At 45.0% G+C, this 19,828-nt stretch overlaps 1 protein-coding gene across 1 annotated transcript in view; it reads left to right on the top strand.

Annotated features, from left to right (window-relative positions):
* The window catches only part of dgki (diacylglycerol kinase, iota), a 150,632-nt gene that overhangs the window by 41,626 nt on the left and 89,178 nt on the right, over window positions 1-19,828 (top strand). Inside the window, exon 2 of the mRNA XM_056275905.1 lies at window positions 18,325-18,433. Within this exon, the coding sequence (XP_056131880.1) occupies window positions 18,325-18,433 (109 nt within the window). The remainder of the gene's footprint in view (window positions 1-18,324; window positions 18,434-19,828) is intronic.

Below are 19,828 nucleotides of genomic sequence, written 5' to 3'. Positions count from 1 at the left end.
CAAACCCAGACTGGTCCGTCAGACTGCCAGATAGTGAAGTGTGAGTCATCACTCCAGAGAATTGTTGCTGCTGCTCCAGAGTCCAATGGCGGTGTGCTTTACACCACTCCAGCCAATGCTTGGCATTGTGCATGGTGATCTTAGGCTTGTGTGCGGCTGCTCGGCCATGGAAACCCATTTCATGAAGCTCCAGACGAACGGCTGTTGTGTTGATGTCGTTTCCAGAGCCAGTTTGGAGCTCAGCAGTGAGTGTTGAACTGACGACAGACGATTTTTACACACTACGCTTCAGGACTGTTCTGTTGTCTTGTGTGTTCTACCACTTCACGGCTGAGCTGTCGTTGCTCGTGGATGCTTCCACTTCACAATAACAGACTTACAGTTGGTTGGGGCAGACCTAGCAGGGCAGACGTTTGACCAACCGACTTGTTGGGAAAGGTGGCCTCCTACGACAGACACGTTGAAAGTCACTGAGCTCTTTGGTATGACCCATTCTACTTCCAATGTTTGTCTATAGTGGTTGCCTGGCTGTATGCTTAATTCTATGCATCTACCAGCAATGGATGTGGCTGAAATATCCAAATCCACTCATTAGAAGTGGTATCCACATACTTATGGCCATATAGTGTGGCTCAATGCACCTGCGCCTATACTTAAAAGTGGACCGAGCCAGCAGAGGTGTAAATGTAAATTCAAGCAAAAATGGGCAAAATTGTACTGCACCATCCATCCATCCATTCATTATCCAAACTGCTTATCCTGCTCTCAGGGTCGCGGGGATGTTGGAGCCTATCCCAGCAGTCATTGGGCAGCAGGCAGGGAGACACCCTGGACAGGCCTACAGGGCACACACACACCTAGGCACAATTTAGTATGGCCGATTCACCTGACCATGTCTTTGGACTGTGGGAGGAAACCGGAGCACCCGGAGGAAACCCACGCAGACACGGAGAGAACATGCAAACTCCACACAGAGGACGAACCGAGACGACCCCCAATGTTGGACGACCCCGGGGCTCAAACCCAGAACCTTATTGCTGTGAGGCGACGGTGTGAACCACTGCGCCACCATGCCTTCCTGTACTGCACCAGCGGCTCTTTATTAACACACCGCCAGCTGCACCACTACACACATCTTGGAGCAACGGGTTCCTTTCAAGCCACAAGATTACCAAATGTACGCAGGCAGGAAAACTTGACCTGGCGGCTGACGTAACTGCCAAACAGCCTGCGTTTGCATATCTGTCGGCTCTACGCCAGGACCCGAAGAGACCAGTGTGTGTGTTTGTGAGTGTCTTGAGTCTGTCTTTGTCATGCAAGCTTAAGAAATCTGTTCTCTTGGTTCTTCTGAAAAGTTCTGTTCTTTTGGTATATGTAATAGTACTGCCTGTTACCTTGAAGACTGAAAAGATATTTGGGATTTTGTAGTTTTATATACACTCAAACTCAAACTCAAATTTCCGGTACAAATTCACGTTTGCGGCCACCCGACCCAGTACCGTCCATGCAGTGTCTTTGTCCATGTCTGCATCTAAGTTAGTCTTCGTTTGATGGCTGGGAGAGCTGGCGCTGGATCAGCTGGGAGAACTTGGTCTGCCGCGTCCTGTGGGCCCAGGGACCACAGCCCTGCCTGGAACTGTGCCCGAAGAGGTTGTAACGTCTTTGGGCACAACTCCGAAGTGAGTGTCTGGGAGTGTTGAACTGACAATGACAGGCGATTTTTACGCTCTCCGCTTTATAAAACAGTGCGTATGATCCTCACTAAAAGTGTGCATGCACACAAAAATCGAAAATGGCGTGGGGCAAAAAAAAAAAAATTTGGCAAGACAGCAGGCATTATTGCACTCAGGGACGGCTGTGATATCCCAGACCGAGGGCGGTCTGACAGGATGCGGAAGTGGGGCAGGCTAAGCTAACTGCTAGTCTAGGAGTGCAGGGAGGTGTCTCGAGGGTGTCTGGCTGGGAGAGCTGGCGTTGGATCGGCTGAGGGAGCCTGGTCTGCTGCGTCCAGTGGGCCCAGGGACCACGGCCCTGACTGGAGCTGCGCCCGAAGAGGAAACACCGAGGGCGGTCTGACAGGATGCGGAAGCAGGGCAGGCTAAGCTAACTGCTAGCTCATGCAGACCAGCAGTTCCGACAGTCATCCTGGCTGGCGTTCGTTCTCCTGGACAGTGATATTTTTTTCATTTTGTGTAGTTTAGATACATGTGTTAGTTTGGATATGTGTGTTCTTGTAGTTCTTGCGTCTTCGTCTTTGTGTTGCGGTGCTGTGGCCTGGGGAAACGATGTTTTGGTTTTTTTTTTTCATTTCATGAGCGTAAGTGCATGAAATGAAAAAATGGCAAAGTGTTTCTGATTCTGATTTTTTGGTCTAAATTAACAGTACAACACACACTGTCATGGCTTACAGTGTGTGTGTGTGTGTGTTTGTGAAACATGTGGCAGTGGGTGTGTTGGGTGTGTACAGTGCAGTGAGCTTTAGAATGTAGATTTTAGATTTTAGTTGTGATCCCTAATGGCTGTGATCCCGCCTGCTTTTAGTAGATTAAAACTTGTTTAAATGTAATGGTACCCGGTGTACTGCATGTGTGTGTGTGTGTGTGTGTGCATGTGTGCGTGTGTGTTTGTATAGGCAGACATTTATGTGTTTCTCATTGTGTTGATACCTTGTGATGTGCAAGCCTTGTGAACACAAGTTGCTCTTTGCAGGTCTGCACACAGGGGATTGTGATTTTCTATTTGTAACTTAGCAGGCTTTTGTGTGGTTTATGTGAATGACTGTGAAATCCCAAAAATACACACACACACACACACACACACAGAAATGCACAGCTGCCCTGGTCTTTATGCTGGCTAGCATAAAGACCTGGTCTTATGCATAAAGACCAGGTCTTTAGAATGTGGAGTGCTCCCAAAAAACCTTCTCTGTCTATTGTCCCTCCTCAGCTGAAGAAGCAGAAGTTGATTGGCAGCTCGAACAGCCGGTCACGTCCCCCACGTACTGTCCACTGGCTCGTTGCGACTCTGCTCCCCAGCTTGCTGCTCCCCCTCGCAGTTGGAAAGGAATCATACACCAAAAACCAAACCTGCATACCGCAGGGAATAATCAGTAAATACTACTCACAAAAAGCACCAGATCTGGTATATTTGACTCTATATTCAATCTTTTACATTCCCAAAGCATAGAATTAGGAAACAAATTGACAGCCAAAAGAAAAGAATTGGGCTACTGAAAACGCACATGGGCTACAAAATGTGGTCAGTTAGGTCTGTGTAGCTAACCAGCACTAACCATGGCTAAACCACAAGCTATCATCACATCATCACTTTAAAGGAAACAGTAGGCTACATGATATATCTGAAAATCCTCCAATTGTTTTTTTAAATGAAATACTTTAAGTTCTCTATCAACCACGAAAATACTACAGTGCATAAACCAAAAGACGGCCAACTTGGCTGAGCTAGCACATGGTTAGCTAACCACTGTAGAAACTCACCGGAGAATCTGGGTAAAAGAACGAGTAATCTTCAAGATTCGAAAACGGTGGTAATGAACTTCAGTTGGGGATGGGTAGGTTTCCACCATAAAATGTCAGCTAATGTGTTTCTTTTTCCAACTTCTATTATTGCTATTTCGTCCTCGTTATATCGTCTGTACCTTCTACAGTATATATCCTCTGGTGGACGTGGCATAGTTTTTTTTTCCTTTTTAAAAAACCAATAGCGCCCTCTAATGGGGACTGTGGAAACATGTTAGACTAGACATTGCTCCTTTCTAGGGCAGCTAAAATTATGGGGGTTACATGTTAGACTAGACATTAATCCTTTCTAGGGCAGCTAAAATTATGGGGGTTACATCCTCCCCTCCTGAATCATCATGCATCCTTGCATATGGTAAACTACTCACTAGACTGTTTCTGAGGACATTGGTTCTAACTGACTTATATGAGGAGTAGTTTCAAAGTCAAGGACTTGGGTGAATACTTGGTCTAAGCCATTTAAGATAGACTGCATGACTAAGACTAGGAGGTTCCCTAAAGTAGGGTAAGTCAACTTCTTAGGGGCTGTTCTGTGTCCGGAGGATCTCCTGAACTCACTTTCATCATCTTGGACAGAGTCATCACCTTCTGGGGCTTGAAGCCTTTTGTCATCCTTTGATTCCTCTTTTCCTTCAGATTCAAGATCCTTTACAGTTTCCGCCACAGACTGATCATCTTGACTTGTATCCGGAATTTCATCTCGGATATCCTCAGCTTCCACATTCTGATCCACAGGTAAGTATTGTACTTGATTTCTTTCCAGGATATCATCCACCTGAACTTCTTGGGACTGGAACATCGGAGCATCAGGATTAAGTGCGGACACTCCCTGCGTTTGTTCAGCACCTTCTCCCTCTTGGGTAAATCCAACCTCCAATTGGACTTCCTCTTGTGCTTGCTCTACTAGATCAGCAGATCGTCCCTCTGAACTGAACTCCTCTGGCTCCTCTTCGTATGTCTGACCATTCTCTATTTCAATAACGACTGTATCCCTCAAAGGCTGGGATTGGGGAAAATAATAGTCAACATCATCATCGTTAGTGATCATCTGCTCATACTCAGGAGTATCATCATCCACTTCAGCAGCTGGGTTATGCTGGGAGATATCTTTGTGAGGCTTCCGCTGATGGAGTTCCTCTCCTTCAGCAGTGGATGGCAGGAACCCACAAGGCAAGAGCAAGTCTCGGTGCTGCAACACCTGCTCAGGCCCTTCTGTGTTCTCTGGCACCGCAACATAAACTGGGGAGTCCTTGATCTGTTTCACAACAGTGTAGTTGGTTTGACTCCAGCGGTCAACAATTTTATGCTTCCCGCGAATCCCGACGTTCCTCACGAGGACACGGTCTCCAGTTTCCAAGAGAGATTCTCTGACTTTGTTGTCAAACCTTGATTTATTCTGATGAGCATTCTTTGCACGACATTCTGCAGCAAGCTTGTAACTTTCTTGCAGGGTCTCTTTGAGTTTTTTCACAAAGTAAGCGTGAGACATTTTGCTGTGTCCTTCAGGGTTCAAGGAGTGACTCCCTCGAACCAGTGTGTGGAAACACTCAGATGATGTTTCTCAGTATCTCAGCTACTTTTGTTCTCTTTCATGTGCTGTCTCTCTGTCTGCCCGTCTCTCTGTCTGCCCATCTCTCTGTCTCTCTGTCTGCCCATCTCTCTGTCTGCCCATCTCTCTGTCTGCTCGTCTCTCTGTCTGCTCGTCTCTCTGTCTGTCCGTCTCTCTGACACTCTGTCTCTCTGACACTCTGTCTTTCTGTCTGCCCATCTCTCTGTCTCTCTGACACTCTGTCTCCCTGTCTGCCCGTCTCTCTGTCTCTCTGACAGTGACACAAACACTCACCGGATACATACTTTACACTGACTGGATCATTTGATTATGAATAAGCATGCACACAAACACACACACACACACACACACACACACACACACACACACACACACACACACACACACACACACACACACACAGGCACTGTGTTCATTTCTCTGGGATCATCCATAATCAGTTTAGAATAATGCTCACGACCTCCAAAACACAACACAACACAGCCATTAGCACTGCTTTACTGGCCGAGTTCTGTGTGTGTGTGTGTGTGTGTGTGTGTGTGTGTCTGTGTGTGTCTGTGTGTGTGTGTGTGTGTGTGTGCACGCGCGCAGGCGTCTCTGCGGGGTCTCCTGGTGTGCTGTAAGTGGCATGTGTCCAGTCACTGCGGGTCTGTGTGTGTTTGTGCCGTTTGTCACCCACGCAATGACTATTTATATCCCGCGCATCGTGTGTCCTCCTCTGTGTGCGGCGGTGTGTGTTGTGCGTCTGTGATCAGGTTACGGTGTGTGTAAGTAGACTCTCTTCCTCTTTGTTCTGGCTGATAATTTTAGACAGACGGCCACTGAAACTTTCAGCAGGGGCATCAGGTGCATGCCCGTCTTTTCCAGTGCAACACACACACAAACACACACACACACACACACACACAAAGGGGGCATCTTTTGTCATCTCATCTGTCTCTTTCCTACTGAAGACTGACCCACTATCCTGTCACTGCACCCTACCAAATGTCAGAACCATGTCCTTCGTCATCCGGCTCGTTCCAGAGGCTTTTCTGCTTTATCAGATGTAACGGCGAAGCGGGACAGCGAGGATAAGAGGGGTAGATATGTGACTACGATTTAAACCCTTGACTTTATAAGTACATCGTCTGCATTATAGTCTGCTGTCCCACTAAGTCCTAATTTGTCCCGTCAGTAAATCCCCATTAACAATGAGTGCTGTAAAACCAGCCTCCGCCCTGCATCTGTGTTGCTTCAGATTCTGCACATGGTCCAGGGAGGTTTTTCTGTCTGACTTCAGGGATTTCATTTGGGATGTGTTTGTACTGTTTCCACTACCGGTGTGGGAAGATGGCGCCTCAAATTCAAATTTGCGGCGGCCTCACCCGGTACTGGTGTTGGAAGATGGCTTCGCGAATTCTCGTTTGCGGCAGCCTCACCCAGTACCGTCCATGCAGTGTCTTTGTCCACGTCTGCCTCTAACTTTGTGTCTTGGTTTGATGGTTGGGAGAGCTGGTGCTGGATCAGTTGGGAGAGATTGGTCTGCTGCGTCATGTGGGCCCAGGGACCACGGCCCAAAGAGGTAACACTGAGGGCGGTCTGGCAGGGCGCAGAAGCGGGGCAGGCTAAGCTAACTGCTAGCCCATGCAGACCGGCAGTTCCGATAACACCGAAGGTGGTCTGGCAGTGGCCTCGCCTAGCCTTGACCGTGTTTTTAGTGTCGTTGTGTGGAGTGCGGGGAGGTGTGTTGAAGGTGTCTGGCTGGGAGATCTGATGCTGGATCAGCTGAGGGAGCCTGGTTTGCTGCATCCTGTGGGCCCAAGGATCACAGCCCTGACCGGAGCTGTGCCCGAAGAAGAAACACAGAGGGCAGACTGACAGGACGGGCAGGCTAAGCTAGCTGCTAGCCCATGCAGACCGGCAGTTCCGACAGTTATCCTGGCTGGGCGTTCGTTCTCCTGGACAGTGATTTTTTTGTTTTTTTGTTTAGTTTAAATATATGTGTTAGTTTGGATATGTGTGTTCTTGTGGTTCTTGTAGGTTGGATGTGTGTTTTTGTCTTTGTGTTGCACTGCTGTGGGAAACCATGTTTTCTTGCACTGACTGATTGACATGCAGATCTACTTTCTTTTGGTCAGGACACAGCGCTACATCCATGTTTCCATCTGTTTTCTTCATTGTCATAACGGAATATGAACGGATTTTCCAACCCTGCTTGATTGAATGAATGTTGAACTTTTTTTCCATACAGATCCATATTTTGTGGATGAAGGGACCGACTGATTAAGAGATTAGTGAGGGATTGCATGAAATGATTGATTGGTCGACTAATCAATTAATTGGTTAGTTGATGGGATTGGAACCAGTTCCAAATTTCCAAGAATCTGATATTTGTTCAAAAAAAAAAACAAAAGTGAGTTTTAAAGCCATTCATTTAACCCTAAAAGCGTAGTTTCTGCGACATTTACCAAACAAGAGAAATCCACAAGCATTACAAAGTTTACAAAAACGTGTTGGCGAACTGCCAGGACCTGCCCAGCTGAGCAGCTTCATGACTGGTGATGTTGTGTGTCAGCACGAGGGCCGTGTATTGCTGAGAATCTGGCGATACGATACGTATCACGATACAGGGTTACGATTCAACCTATCGCGATATAGTGTGATACTGTAAGAGAGGCGATATATTGTGGTTTCATAGGCCTGTGTTCTTTGTGCTTGTGCTACTTCCTGTCACAGTTTACGTTGTTGGGTTGTAGTGGAAGAGTCAAACGACTGAAGATAAATGACAACACAGTTATCTAGCGGTCGTGGGTTACACACAACACAACATGTTTGTCACGAACCTTTACATGTAAACAATTAAAAATCGATATCGTGGTTTTGAGAATTGATACAGTATCACAAAAGATAATATCGCCATACTCGAGGGTATGGATATTGTCTTACACCCCTAGTCAGCACAGCATGTAGACTGTTTCCTGGACACAGCAAAGCACTTTAAAGTGTGACTAAAGGGAACAGTGGTACATTAAATATGCAATCACAGTAGTAGAACAACCAACTAGTGTATTACTTCTCAGTAATAACCGCAGCAAACAGTTAAAACTTGGAACTATGGTAAATGGTAAATAGACTGCATTTATTTATTTATTTCTCCCCCCTTTTCTCCCAAATTGTACTTGGACAATTACCCTATTTTCCGAGCCGTCCCAGTCGCTGCTCCACCCCCTCTGCAGATCCGGGGGGGGGGGGCTGCAGACTACCGCATGCGTCCTCCGATACATGTGGAGTCACCAGCTGCTTCTTTTCACCTGACAGTGAGGAGTTTCGCCAGGGGGACGTAGCACGTGGGAAGAGCATTCTATTCCCCCCCCCCCCCCAAACAGAGGAGGCGCTAGTGCCGCGACCAGGACACATACCCACATCCGGCTTCCTACCCGCAAACACGACCAATTGTGTCTGTAGGGACGCCCGACCAACCCGGAGGTAACACGGGGATTCGAACCGGCGATCCCCGTGTTGGTGGGCAAAGGACGAGACCGCCACCCAGACGCCCCTATGGACTGCATTTACATAGTGCTTTTCAAGCTGCAGCGGCCACTCAACATGATTTATGTTAACACTGACTGTATATGTAGGTGGTATATTTTAATATAATAAAATTAGAATTGTAAAGAATTATAGTATCTAGGTTCAGTAATGTAAGTGTTATGTTTCTGAGGGGATGACCATGGCTCTAAACAACCACTTTTGTGTCTTCCTAAAATAATATTAAAATCAGAATCATATTTTGACAAGTTCTGGATTTGATCATTTTAACTGGAACGTGAATCTGAAATGGAAAAATCCAAATGATGCTCGATTCTGTTGGTTGGTGAGGAGGGGATAATTGGTTCGAAGAAATAGCTAGAGATTGCTAGAAAGAGGAGGAAGGCACAGAGAAAAAGGGAAGTAGGGAGAGAGTGAAAAGGAGTGAGAGAAAGGAGACTGATGACAGAGGGGAGGAGAAAACCAGGGATCAACGAGAGCTGCTGAGTCATCCTCTATCTGAAAGAACAAATCTCTCTCCATCTGTCACACACTTTCTCTCTCTCTCTCTCTCTCTCTCTCTCTCTCTCTCTCTCTCTCTCTCTCTCTCTCTCTCTCTCTCTCTCTCTCTCTCTCTCTCTCTCTCTCTCTGTCACTCTCACACACACAAACTCTCTCCCTCGCTTTCTCTTTTTCTCACTCACACAATCTCTCTCTCTCTCTCTCTCTCTCTCTGAGCGGAAGTGGGAGAGAGTGGACGGATAGTGTTGCTTTGGTGTGAGTTTCTGTGGCAGTAGCCTCTGAATTTCTATCTACCAGGGCCTGCAATGAATCTGCCTCCTTCAATGACAAAATTCAGAATATTGGACAGGCAGTCAGTGCCTATGTATTTGGAACAGGGCATGTGTTGTCCCTGTGTCCACCTAAAATCAATTCAAATAGCCTGACACAATTTGATCACATCAACCATAAACAAATTGGAGGACATTTTACAACATCTGAAATCCTCCTCCTTCTGCCTTGATATTCTGCCAACAGGCTTTTTCAGAAATGTTTCTAATTGCATGGCCTCCAGTCTTCTACAAATTTTCAACACATCTCTTCTCTCAGGTCTGTCCCCGTAGGCCCTCAGAACTCTACTCATCAAGCCACTCTTAAGAAAGAATAATCTAGACTCTTCACTAATGAACAATACAGGCCCATATCAAACCTCATGTTTCTAAGTAAAATCATTGAAAAAGCTGCTTTACAGCAGCTCAAAATCTTTTTGGCACTAAACAACAGTTTTGTTATCTTCCAGTCAGGATTTCGAGCACAGCACAGCACTCAGATTGCTCTTGTTAAGGTCTTTAATGACATGTGCTTAAACACAGACAGTGGCAGAATCTCAGTCCTGGTATTATTGGATCTTGTTACCGCATTTGACACAGTCGACTACAGCGTATTACTAGACCAATTAGAAAACTGGGTGGGACTTTCTGGCACAGCACTAAACTGGTTTGATTCCTACTTAAAGGACAGGGACTACTTTGTGTCAATAGGTAAATAAAAATCTGAGCATACAAAAATGACCTGTGGAGTTCCCCAAGGCTCCATTCTAGAGCTGCTTCTGTTTAAGAGCTATATGTTTCCAGTAGTTCAGAGTATGGAAAACAACAAAATATGTTACCATAATTATGCAGACAACACGCAGATTTACATAACCATATCATCAGGGGACGCTAATCCCATTGCAAGTACTGTTTAAAGTGCACTGAACAAATCAATAATTGGATGTCTCAGAATTTTCTTCAGTTAAACAACGGTAAAACTGAAGTAATTGTCTTTGGAGCCAAGGAAGAATGATTAGAAGTCAGTGCTCAGCTACAATTGGTAATGTTAAAAACCATTAACCAAGCCAAAAATCTTGGTGTAGTCATGGACTCAGACCTGAATTTAGATAGCCACATTAAAACAATTATAAAGTCAGCCTACTATCACCTGAAGAATATATCATTAAAGGATTTATGTCTCAGCAGGATTTGGAAAAATTTGTCTGTGCATTTATCTTCAGTTGACTCGACTACTGCAACGGTGTCTTTGCAGGTTTCTCTAAAAAATTGATCAAACAGCTACAGCTGATTCAGAACGCTGCTGCTTGAGTTCTCACTAAGACCAAAAAAGTGGATCATAGCACTCCAGTTCTTAGATCGTTACGCTGGCTTTGTGTCCATCAGAGAATTGATTTTAAAACTCTGCTCTTGGTTTATAAAGCACCGAATGATTTAGGGCCGAAAATACATGTTTGATCTTCTGCTATACTATGAACCGTCCAGACCTCACAGATCATCTTGGGCAGGTCTGCTTTCGGTCCCCAGAGTCAAAACTAAACATGGAGAGCCAGCATTCAGTTTTTATGCACCACATATCTGGAACAAACTCCCAGAAAGCTGCAGGTCTGATGCAACTCTCGGTTCTTTTAAATTTAGGTTGAAGACTTTCCTGTTTGCCGCTGCCTTTTATTAAATAAAACTTGAAGCTTTTGATAATCACCTTGCACTGCACTGTAAAGTTTACTCTTTTTATTTGTTTTTAAATGTCTTTTATTGCCTTATATTGCTTTTCTTAAAGCCCTTTATGTTTTATGTAAAGCACTTGTAATCAGGAGTGTAATGAATCGGCACCGGGCCCTAATGCAAGATGGTCAAAGTGGGCCCTATAGTAATAGGTCGGCTCACCATAACACGCACCTCTAAACACAGATGAAAACATAACGGTGACGGCGCACCAACACATACGCCTATAAAAACATTATGGTGACAGCGCACCAACACATAGGCCTACATATACATAATGGTGACAGCGCACCAACACGTCTATAAGCACCGCACATTGACAAGTCAAATGAATAATAAATAAGTTCTACTTACATCATAGGCTATCGTATAGTCTCGTCACATAATCGAATTGAGACTTGACATTGGGCAACAACAACAACATGCATGCAGTATTACCCAGCAGTCATCACATATTATGTGTAAAATTCTGACAAATATACCAAAATAAGAAGCACTCATTCATTTAATTGAATAGTTTTAGTTTATTTATGGTGTTTCATAGTTTATAGATTGCTACAGACTACTTTATGTAAAAACCATAACGAAGAATGCCTTTTTGCGGGTATATGTGGCTAGGTCCATGGGCCCATTCACCTCCATGGGTGGGGCCTAGTGCAGCAGCGCTGCCTGCCTTGGCCATATTCGGCCGTGCAGGGCGGGCCCCAAATCATCGCGGGCCCCTATGCAGCTGCATACCCTGCATATTATATATGGTAGTTACGCCCCTGCTTGTAACTGCCTTGATGCTGCGTAGCTCTGTATAAATACATTTGCCTGCTATGGCTTTATTCAGTACATGTATTCTTTTGGTTTGGGTCATAGAATGTTCACATCGACGGGATTGAGTGCCAAGATCTTATGTGGTGTAGAAGCATCATATCAACTTGATCAGCTTCTGATTTCTCTGAATTTGTTTCACAAGTAGCTCAATCGGCCGTACTAAAATTGTCCCTAGGTGTGAATTGTAAAGCGCTTTGAGCGGCTGTTGAAGCTAGAAAAGCGCTATATAAAATGCAGCTTGATTGATTGGTTGCCTTGCCTTACACCCATTTCTGCTTCTAGAAAAAAATATTTAGATCATCAGAAGATAGCTTTTACAGACTTGATTTTACATATAGCTAATGTTTAAAATATAAATGCACACTCTTGAATTTCATTGTAGGATGGGCAAAAACGACTTTTTATGTTAGCTGGGAAAAAAGAATTGAAGATTCTGTAGCCTGTGATGTTGTTTACCGGGATGGTCAAGGCCAGGATAATGATAGATTTTAATTATTACAGTGCAGTGAAGGATCTAGACACATTTACAGCCATCTGGTGTTAGAGAGGGGTGCAGTGTTCCACCGTAGAGGATGAGCTGACTTTTGCTGCAGAGCTCAGTTAAAAGGGGTCTTTATCTATTTTCTCTTTGTTGTTGTATATTTTGGAGCTCTCATTGAATGATTATTTTTGGGGTATGTTAGAGATGCACGTTAAATACTCGTTTGTAAGTTGACAATTTTGATTCAAATAGTGGTTTACAATTCAGCTCTCTCTCTCTCTCTCTCTGTTTCTCTCTCTCTCGCTCCATCTCCTCTCTGTCTGTGCTGTTGGCAGTCTCTGCTCCATGCTGTGACTAGGCCTGCTGATCTGAGCCAGACTACGATTTGCTACGTGTCATGAACTCTGCCAGGAAGAAGAGCTCACTGAAATAAATCCCAATAAGTTGTCAAAGTTGTTTTTCATGTGCTATCCCTGATAGCACATGAAAAACACCTGCAGCTGTTCCTGGTCCTTTCTGCATCTCTTGGGAATTTCTTTTCTTCTTCTGGCTGCCAAGTGACGCATCGTGACCCCTGCTGGCAGCCGGTAAAGCTGCAGCTTAGCAGAATCTCCAGTACTCTGATCTACTCTAGATACTGTTAAGAAAACACATCCTCATTCTCTCCACTAAGCTGTGTTTCCAATGGTGGAAATGAAGCTTGTGCACAATGCATTCTGGTACATGTAGGCACTGTGGGAAAGACTCTGTTAGCAGCAAAACACCAGTTTCTTCATCAGTATAGTCCACAGTGAAGAACTTTGACTGTTTGTCGTGTATGAAACACTAATACTGTTCTAAAGCTGTTTAAGTAAATAACTGGAAAGTGCACACGGCAGACTTATGACAGTAACGTAGTATATTTATTCTTACGCTGTAACAACCTAGCTATCCCGAGTAGAGCGGAGTACCAAGAGAGCGCCCTGGTGGCGATTCTGCCTTATATACTCTTCAGGAACAACCAATAGCTGACCTCCACCTCATTCAGCACCAATCACATTTGAATGTGCACATTCAAAACCAACCAACCCACACTGGTTAATATTCTGTGTTGGGAACACCACAGCTCCTCCCCTGTAAATTCAAACTTCTTTTTTTTTCTAGGATTCTAACATAACCTTTTTGCTCTTAAGCTCATAACCATGTACAGTATTTCTTCAACAGTAACCATACATTACATTACAGATTTCTTTTCTCTTTTTTTTTCAATAACCAATGTGCATGTCAGTCACAAGTTCAGTCTATCAGGAGGACGTCTGTCTCTCACAGGACGAGTGTTCCTTTCCACAACTGGCGGTGGTGGTTCTACAGGTCGTTCTTCCACAACCTGTGGTTCAGGATGTTCTGACACATCAGTGTCTGCATTGAATTCATCAATCTCCCAAGAAGCTCCATCACAAGAGTCCATTTGAGTCTGATCTGGATTTCCCTTGACACCCAACATCTGGTTCACATGTCTTTTCACACAATTTCCATTTACTTCAACACTGTATGTGACAGGACCCAACACTTCACTTATAACTCCGTTCAACCATTTCTCCCCTCCCCTGTAATTTTTTACCATCACGTTTTGACCCACCTTAAAAGACCTAACACGGGGAAGATTTGGTTCAGAGTCGGTCTGCATTCTCTGAGAGAACTTTGGTTTGATAAGACACAACCTGGTTCGCACCTGTCTTCTCAGAAATAGCTCAGCTGGGGTCTTTCCTGTCTTAGTATGGGGTGTTTTTCTGTACCCAATGAGAAAATTTGCTACACAGTGCTCAAGCGTCATACCACCAATGGCTCTATTCTTTGCAAGGGATTTCTTAAGATTTTGGACCAATCTTTCAGCTAAACCATTACTTGCAGGATGGTATGCAGGTGACTTGATGTGTTTTACTCCATTTTTAGTCAAAAATGACTCAAACTCTTGCGATACGAACTGAGGTCCGTTATCAGTTACAACCTCTTTGGGCAACCCATAAGCTGCAAATAAATTTCTCATTGCTTCAATTGTCTTAGATGAAGTAGTAGTGGTCATGGGAACTATCTCTGGCCATCTAGCATAGGCATCCATCACTACTAAAAACATCTGCTTGTGGTCCTCAGCAAAATCAAGATGTACTCTTTCCCATGGACTCGAAGACCATTTCCATGTATGTATCGGTGCGGTAGCAGGCATACTATGCTGCTGCTGACAAATAGTACACTGATTCACTTCACGTTCAATACTGTCATCTAATGTAGGCCACCAGAATAAACTTCTGGCGAGGGACTTCCTTTTAACTATTCCCCAGTGGTGCTCATATAATTCCGACAATAGCCTGTCTCTTAGTTTATCAGGCACTACCACACGCTAACCCCATAATAAACAATCATCCTCAATGCTAAGCTCTAATTTTCTCTGAAAATAAGGCTTCAGTGACTCATCCTGTACATGTTTAGGCCATCCAGTTAATACCAACTGTTTAACCACTCTTAACACAGGATCTCTGTCTGTTTCTTTGGCTATTTCTCTAGCAGTAAGAGGTAAGTCTTCCAGGTAAGACACTCTGTAAATTGGGTTTGACACCACATCTACATCAGGCTTCACAGGTAATCTTGATAAAGCATCAGCATTGCTATGCTGCTCTGACTTCTTGTACTGGATTTCGTATGTATACGCTGCCAAAATTAGAGCCCACCTTTGTAATCTAGCGGTGGCCAGTGTTGGCACACCTGTTTTAGGCCCCCGAATTTTCAACAGTGGCTTGTGGTCTTAACAAGAATTTCCTTCCATAAAGATACTCATGGAATTTCATAACTCCAAAAAAAAGACCCAGTGCCTCTTTTTCCAGTTGAGAGTAATTCTGTTCTGTTTTAGTTAACATTCTGGATGCAAATGCGATAGGTCTCTCAATTCCATCTTTCATTTTGTGGCTGATTACAGCACCAACTCCATAAGGAGAAGCATCACATGCTAGTATGATATGTAACTCTGCATCAAAATGTACTAACAATTTATCTGACTAAAGAGACTTCTTTGCACTATCAAATGCACTTTGACATTTCTCTGACCATTCCCAGGTTCCATCTTTATGCAGCAATGCTGTCATTGGATGAATCAGAGTAGATAGATTAGGGATAAACTTCCCATAGTAGTTTAACAGAGCTAAGAATGACCTGAGTTCAGTTACATTTTTCGGAACTGGAGCCCTCTGAATAGCATCTGTCTTTTCCTTCATTGGATGTATGCCCCTGGCATCAATGACATGCCCTAAGTATGAAACGCTGTTCTGCATGAATGCACACTTCTCTCTTTTAACCCTGAGATTGTAAGTTTCAAGTCTACTAAGCACCTCTTCCAAGTTAGTCAGGTGCCTTTCTGCATCTTTTCCAGTAATTAAGATGTCATCTAAATAACAGATGACCCCTTCTATGCCCTGAGGAGCCTGATCCATAATCTTTTGAAAAATAGCAGGGGCGCTAGCAACACCGTAGGGTAACCTATTGTAGTGATACAACCCTCTGTGTGTGTTGATAGTTAGGTAATGTCTTGAATTGTCCTCTAACAGAACTTGCTGATAAGCCTGCGACAAGTCTAATTTGGTAAACTGCTGACCTCCTGCTAGTTTAGCAAATAAATCTTGGGTTTTGGGTAGTGGATACTGTTCCACATTCAACCATGGATTGATGGTGACCTTGTAGTCTCCACATATTCTCACACTATCATCCTTTTTAGGCACACAAACTATTGGAGCTGCCCACTTACTGTAATTAATGGGTGAGAAGACACCTTCAGCTTCCAATTTTGCCAGTTCTCTCTCTACGGCTTCTCTTAATGCATAAGGCACGTTTCTAGGCTTACAGAACTTGGGCACTGCATCTGGAACTAAATGTAGTCTGGCTTCAATACCTTTTAACTTGCCTAGCTCAGGTTTGAACACTGATGCATGTCTGGCACACACATCATCCACTGTATCAGGAGCCACTCTGTTAACTCTTGACCAGTCTAGCTTTAATTGACTTATCCAGTCTCTGCCCATTAATGCAGGACCTCTTCCTTTCACGACTAGTAGTTCTAGCTTTTCTGAGCGTTCCTTGCATTTCACCTTTGCTGCGAATTTTCCTATCAACGGCAATGATTCCTCACTGTAGGTTTTCAGCACACAATTTGCAGGACTAAGTTTCACATCTTTAAACCTGCGTTTAAGTAGAGTTTCAGATATCGCTGACACGGCTGCGCCAGTGTCTACCTCCATTTTCACCCTTGTACCATTTACACTGACATACACATAGTAGGGTTTCACAATGTCACCTTTACCCGTGTCCATTGCAAAAAGTTCGGCCCCTCCACTGTCCAATGTCTGACCAGTGTCAATGTTCTGTACAGTATCCACCATGCACCTTGTCGGCACACAGCAGTCATCTCTGGCACTGCAGAGCTGAGGCTGGATAGGATCTCCATCTGCCCGAAGACTGTGAGCGTTGCTCTGGTCCACGTGCTGGGGAGCGTTGCAACCAAGTCTTCCCTGCTGCTTGATTGCGCTGGAATTTGTACATGCCCCGTGCTTGAGAGCGTGGCAACATTCCAAATGCCTGGTCCCTTTCGATGCCTTGCCATAGCTTCCTTCTTTAGGTGAACGGCATGCTTTTGCGATGTGTCCCTTTTTCTTGCACTGCTGACACTCTGCGTCCTTGAACCTGCATTCATCCGGTCTGTGGCCTTTTCCATTGCAGTGATAGCAGGGCTTTCCATTAGCTGTAGACTTTACCGTAGCCTCTCAATGTTTTAGGTTAGCCTTCTTTTCTACCACATTAGCTTTATAGCCTTTCTGTGCAAACTGTTACGCACTGTTGCCTTTTGTTACCTCAAAAGAAAGCGCCATTTCAACTGCGAGCTGTAACGTTAAGTCTTTTGTGTGAGCAGCATTGAGTAACCGATCTCTTAGCTCACTGCTCTTAACTCCACAGACAAACCTATCACGCAGTGCTTCATCTAAAAATGTTCCAAATTTGCATGTGGCTGCTAACTTTCTCAAACTTGCAATGTACTCACTTATTGTTTCGTTTTCCTTTTGGTTTCTTCCATGAAACTTGCATCTCTCGGCAAAAAAGTTGGTTTTCGGGATGTAGTGCTTTTCTAGCATTCCCACCAGTACTTCATATGTTTTACCCGATGGCTTATCTGGTGCACACAAATCCATCAGCAAGCTATGTGCCCTTTTTCCTACTACCGTAAGAAATACCGCTTTGGTTTTCTCATCTCGAGTGTCCAATCCATTTGCTGCGAAGTACTGCTCTAACCACTGGCGATAACTATCAAAACTTTCCTCACTTTCCTCGAAGTGGAAATCTTCTGGCTTACCGAATGCCATCTTCTGTTCGACGGTCCTTTCCCTCACCGAACGTCTCCCTGGTTGTTCATCGTTTACTTCTGCCTCGCTGGAGCTGCTTGACATGCTAACTCTGTGACTTCCAACTTAAACATCCCATCCTTGTCGCCAAACTGTCGTGTATGAAACACTAATACTGTTCTAAAACTGTTTAAGTAAATAACTGGAAAGTGCACACGGCAGACTTATGACAGTAACGTAGTATATTTATTCTTACGCTTTAACAACCTAGCTATCCCGAGTAGAGCGGAGTACCAAGAGAGCGCCCTGGTGGCGATTCTGCCTTATATACTCTTCAGGAACAACCAATAGCTGACCTCCACCTCATTCAGCACCAATCACATTTGAATGTGCACATTCAAAACCAACCAACCCACACTGGTTAATATTCTGTGTTGGGAACACCACATTGATGATGAAAAATGTCTTGTTTGCTCTTTCTCATCTTTAGGAAAGCGATCTCCCGTTCTGGCCTCCAGCACTGGGGCCCCTCTCAGGCCTGTCTGCCCCTTGCTACCAATGGCCCCTCGAAGGAGCTCCGCACCTCCGTGGACTGGACGGTCAGCCACACATACACACACACACACACACACACACACACACACACACACACACACACACACACACACACACACACACACACACACACACACACACACACATTCCTGCTTTTTGCTTTATCTAGACATATACACATGTGGATGTGCAGGTACTCTACAAAACTTAATGTTTCCCAAGTGCCAGGTGCAAGTGGTTCAAATATTGTCCATGTAATTTTACCATGTGGTACATGTAGAGCATTGCACATGGGGACATTATGTCTATCTATCTAGCTAGCTAGCTAGCTAGCTAGCTGTCTGTCTGTCTGTCTGTCTAGTTGTAACTCTCTAGCTTCCACGTTGGAAGGGAAACACTCGTGTACTTGTCATTCTCTCTGACTTGCAAAGTGCACAGCATTTAAATTGTTATGTAAAGAAATCTGTTAGGTTAAACATCCATCAGGCATCCAAGTAGTATAGCGGCCTATTCCGTTGCCTGCCAACATGGGGCTCGCCGGTTCGAATCCCCGTGTTACCTCTGGCTTGGTCGGGCGTCCCTACAGACACAATTGGCCATATCTACAGGTAGGAAGCCGGATGTGGGTATGTGTCTTGGTCACTGCACTAGCACCTCCTGTGGTCGGTCAGGGTGCCTGTTTGGGGGGGAGGGGGAACTGGGGGGGAATAGCGTGATCCTCCCACATGCTACATCCACCTGGTGAAACTCCTCACTGTCAGGTGAAAAGAAGCGGCCGGTGACTCCACGTGTTGGAGGAGGCATGTGGTAGTCTGCAGCCCTCCCCGGATCGGCAGAGGGGGTGGAGCAGCGACCGGGACAGCTGAGGAGAGTGGGGTAATTGGACGGGTACAGTTGAGGAGAAAAATAGGGGGGGGTTAAACATCCATCCATCCATCCATCCATTATCCAAGCCGCTGATCCCTGAAGCCTATCCCAGCGGTCACTGGGCAGCAGGCGGGAAGACACCCTGGACAGGCCGCCAGTCCATCACAGGGCCAACACATTCACACCTAGGGACAATTTAGTATAGCCGATTCACCTGACCTACATGTCTTTGGAGTGTGGGGTGAAACAGGAGCACCCGGAGGAAACCCACGCAGACACGGGAAGAACATGCAAACTCCACACAGAGGACGACCCGGGACGACCCCCAAGGTTGGACTACCCTGGGGTTCAAACCCGGGACCTTCTTGCTTGCTGTGAGGAGACCACGCTAACCACTGCGCCACCGTGATAAATCCATTATAAAAAAAAAGATGAAAAAAAATAAGCTAGTACGCGTTGCCTAGCAACCGCTTTGCACCATGTGCAGGCAGCCAGGAGGGCCTATTTCTTTCTATTTCTATTTCTAGGTTAAACATCCAAATTACCAAGTTGAATTGTTTTAGTTATCATTG

The sequence above is a fragment of the Lampris incognitus genome, chromosome 3, assembly GCF_029633865.1.
Source record: "Lampris incognitus isolate fLamInc1 chromosome 3, fLamInc1.hap2, whole genome shotgun sequence".
Lineage (NCBI taxonomy): Eukaryota > Metazoa > Chordata > Actinopteri > Lampriformes > Lampridae > Lampris > Lampris incognitus.
The sequence above is the reverse complement of the archived record's forward strand: the minus strand, read 5'-3'. Positions and strand labels throughout refer to the sequence as shown.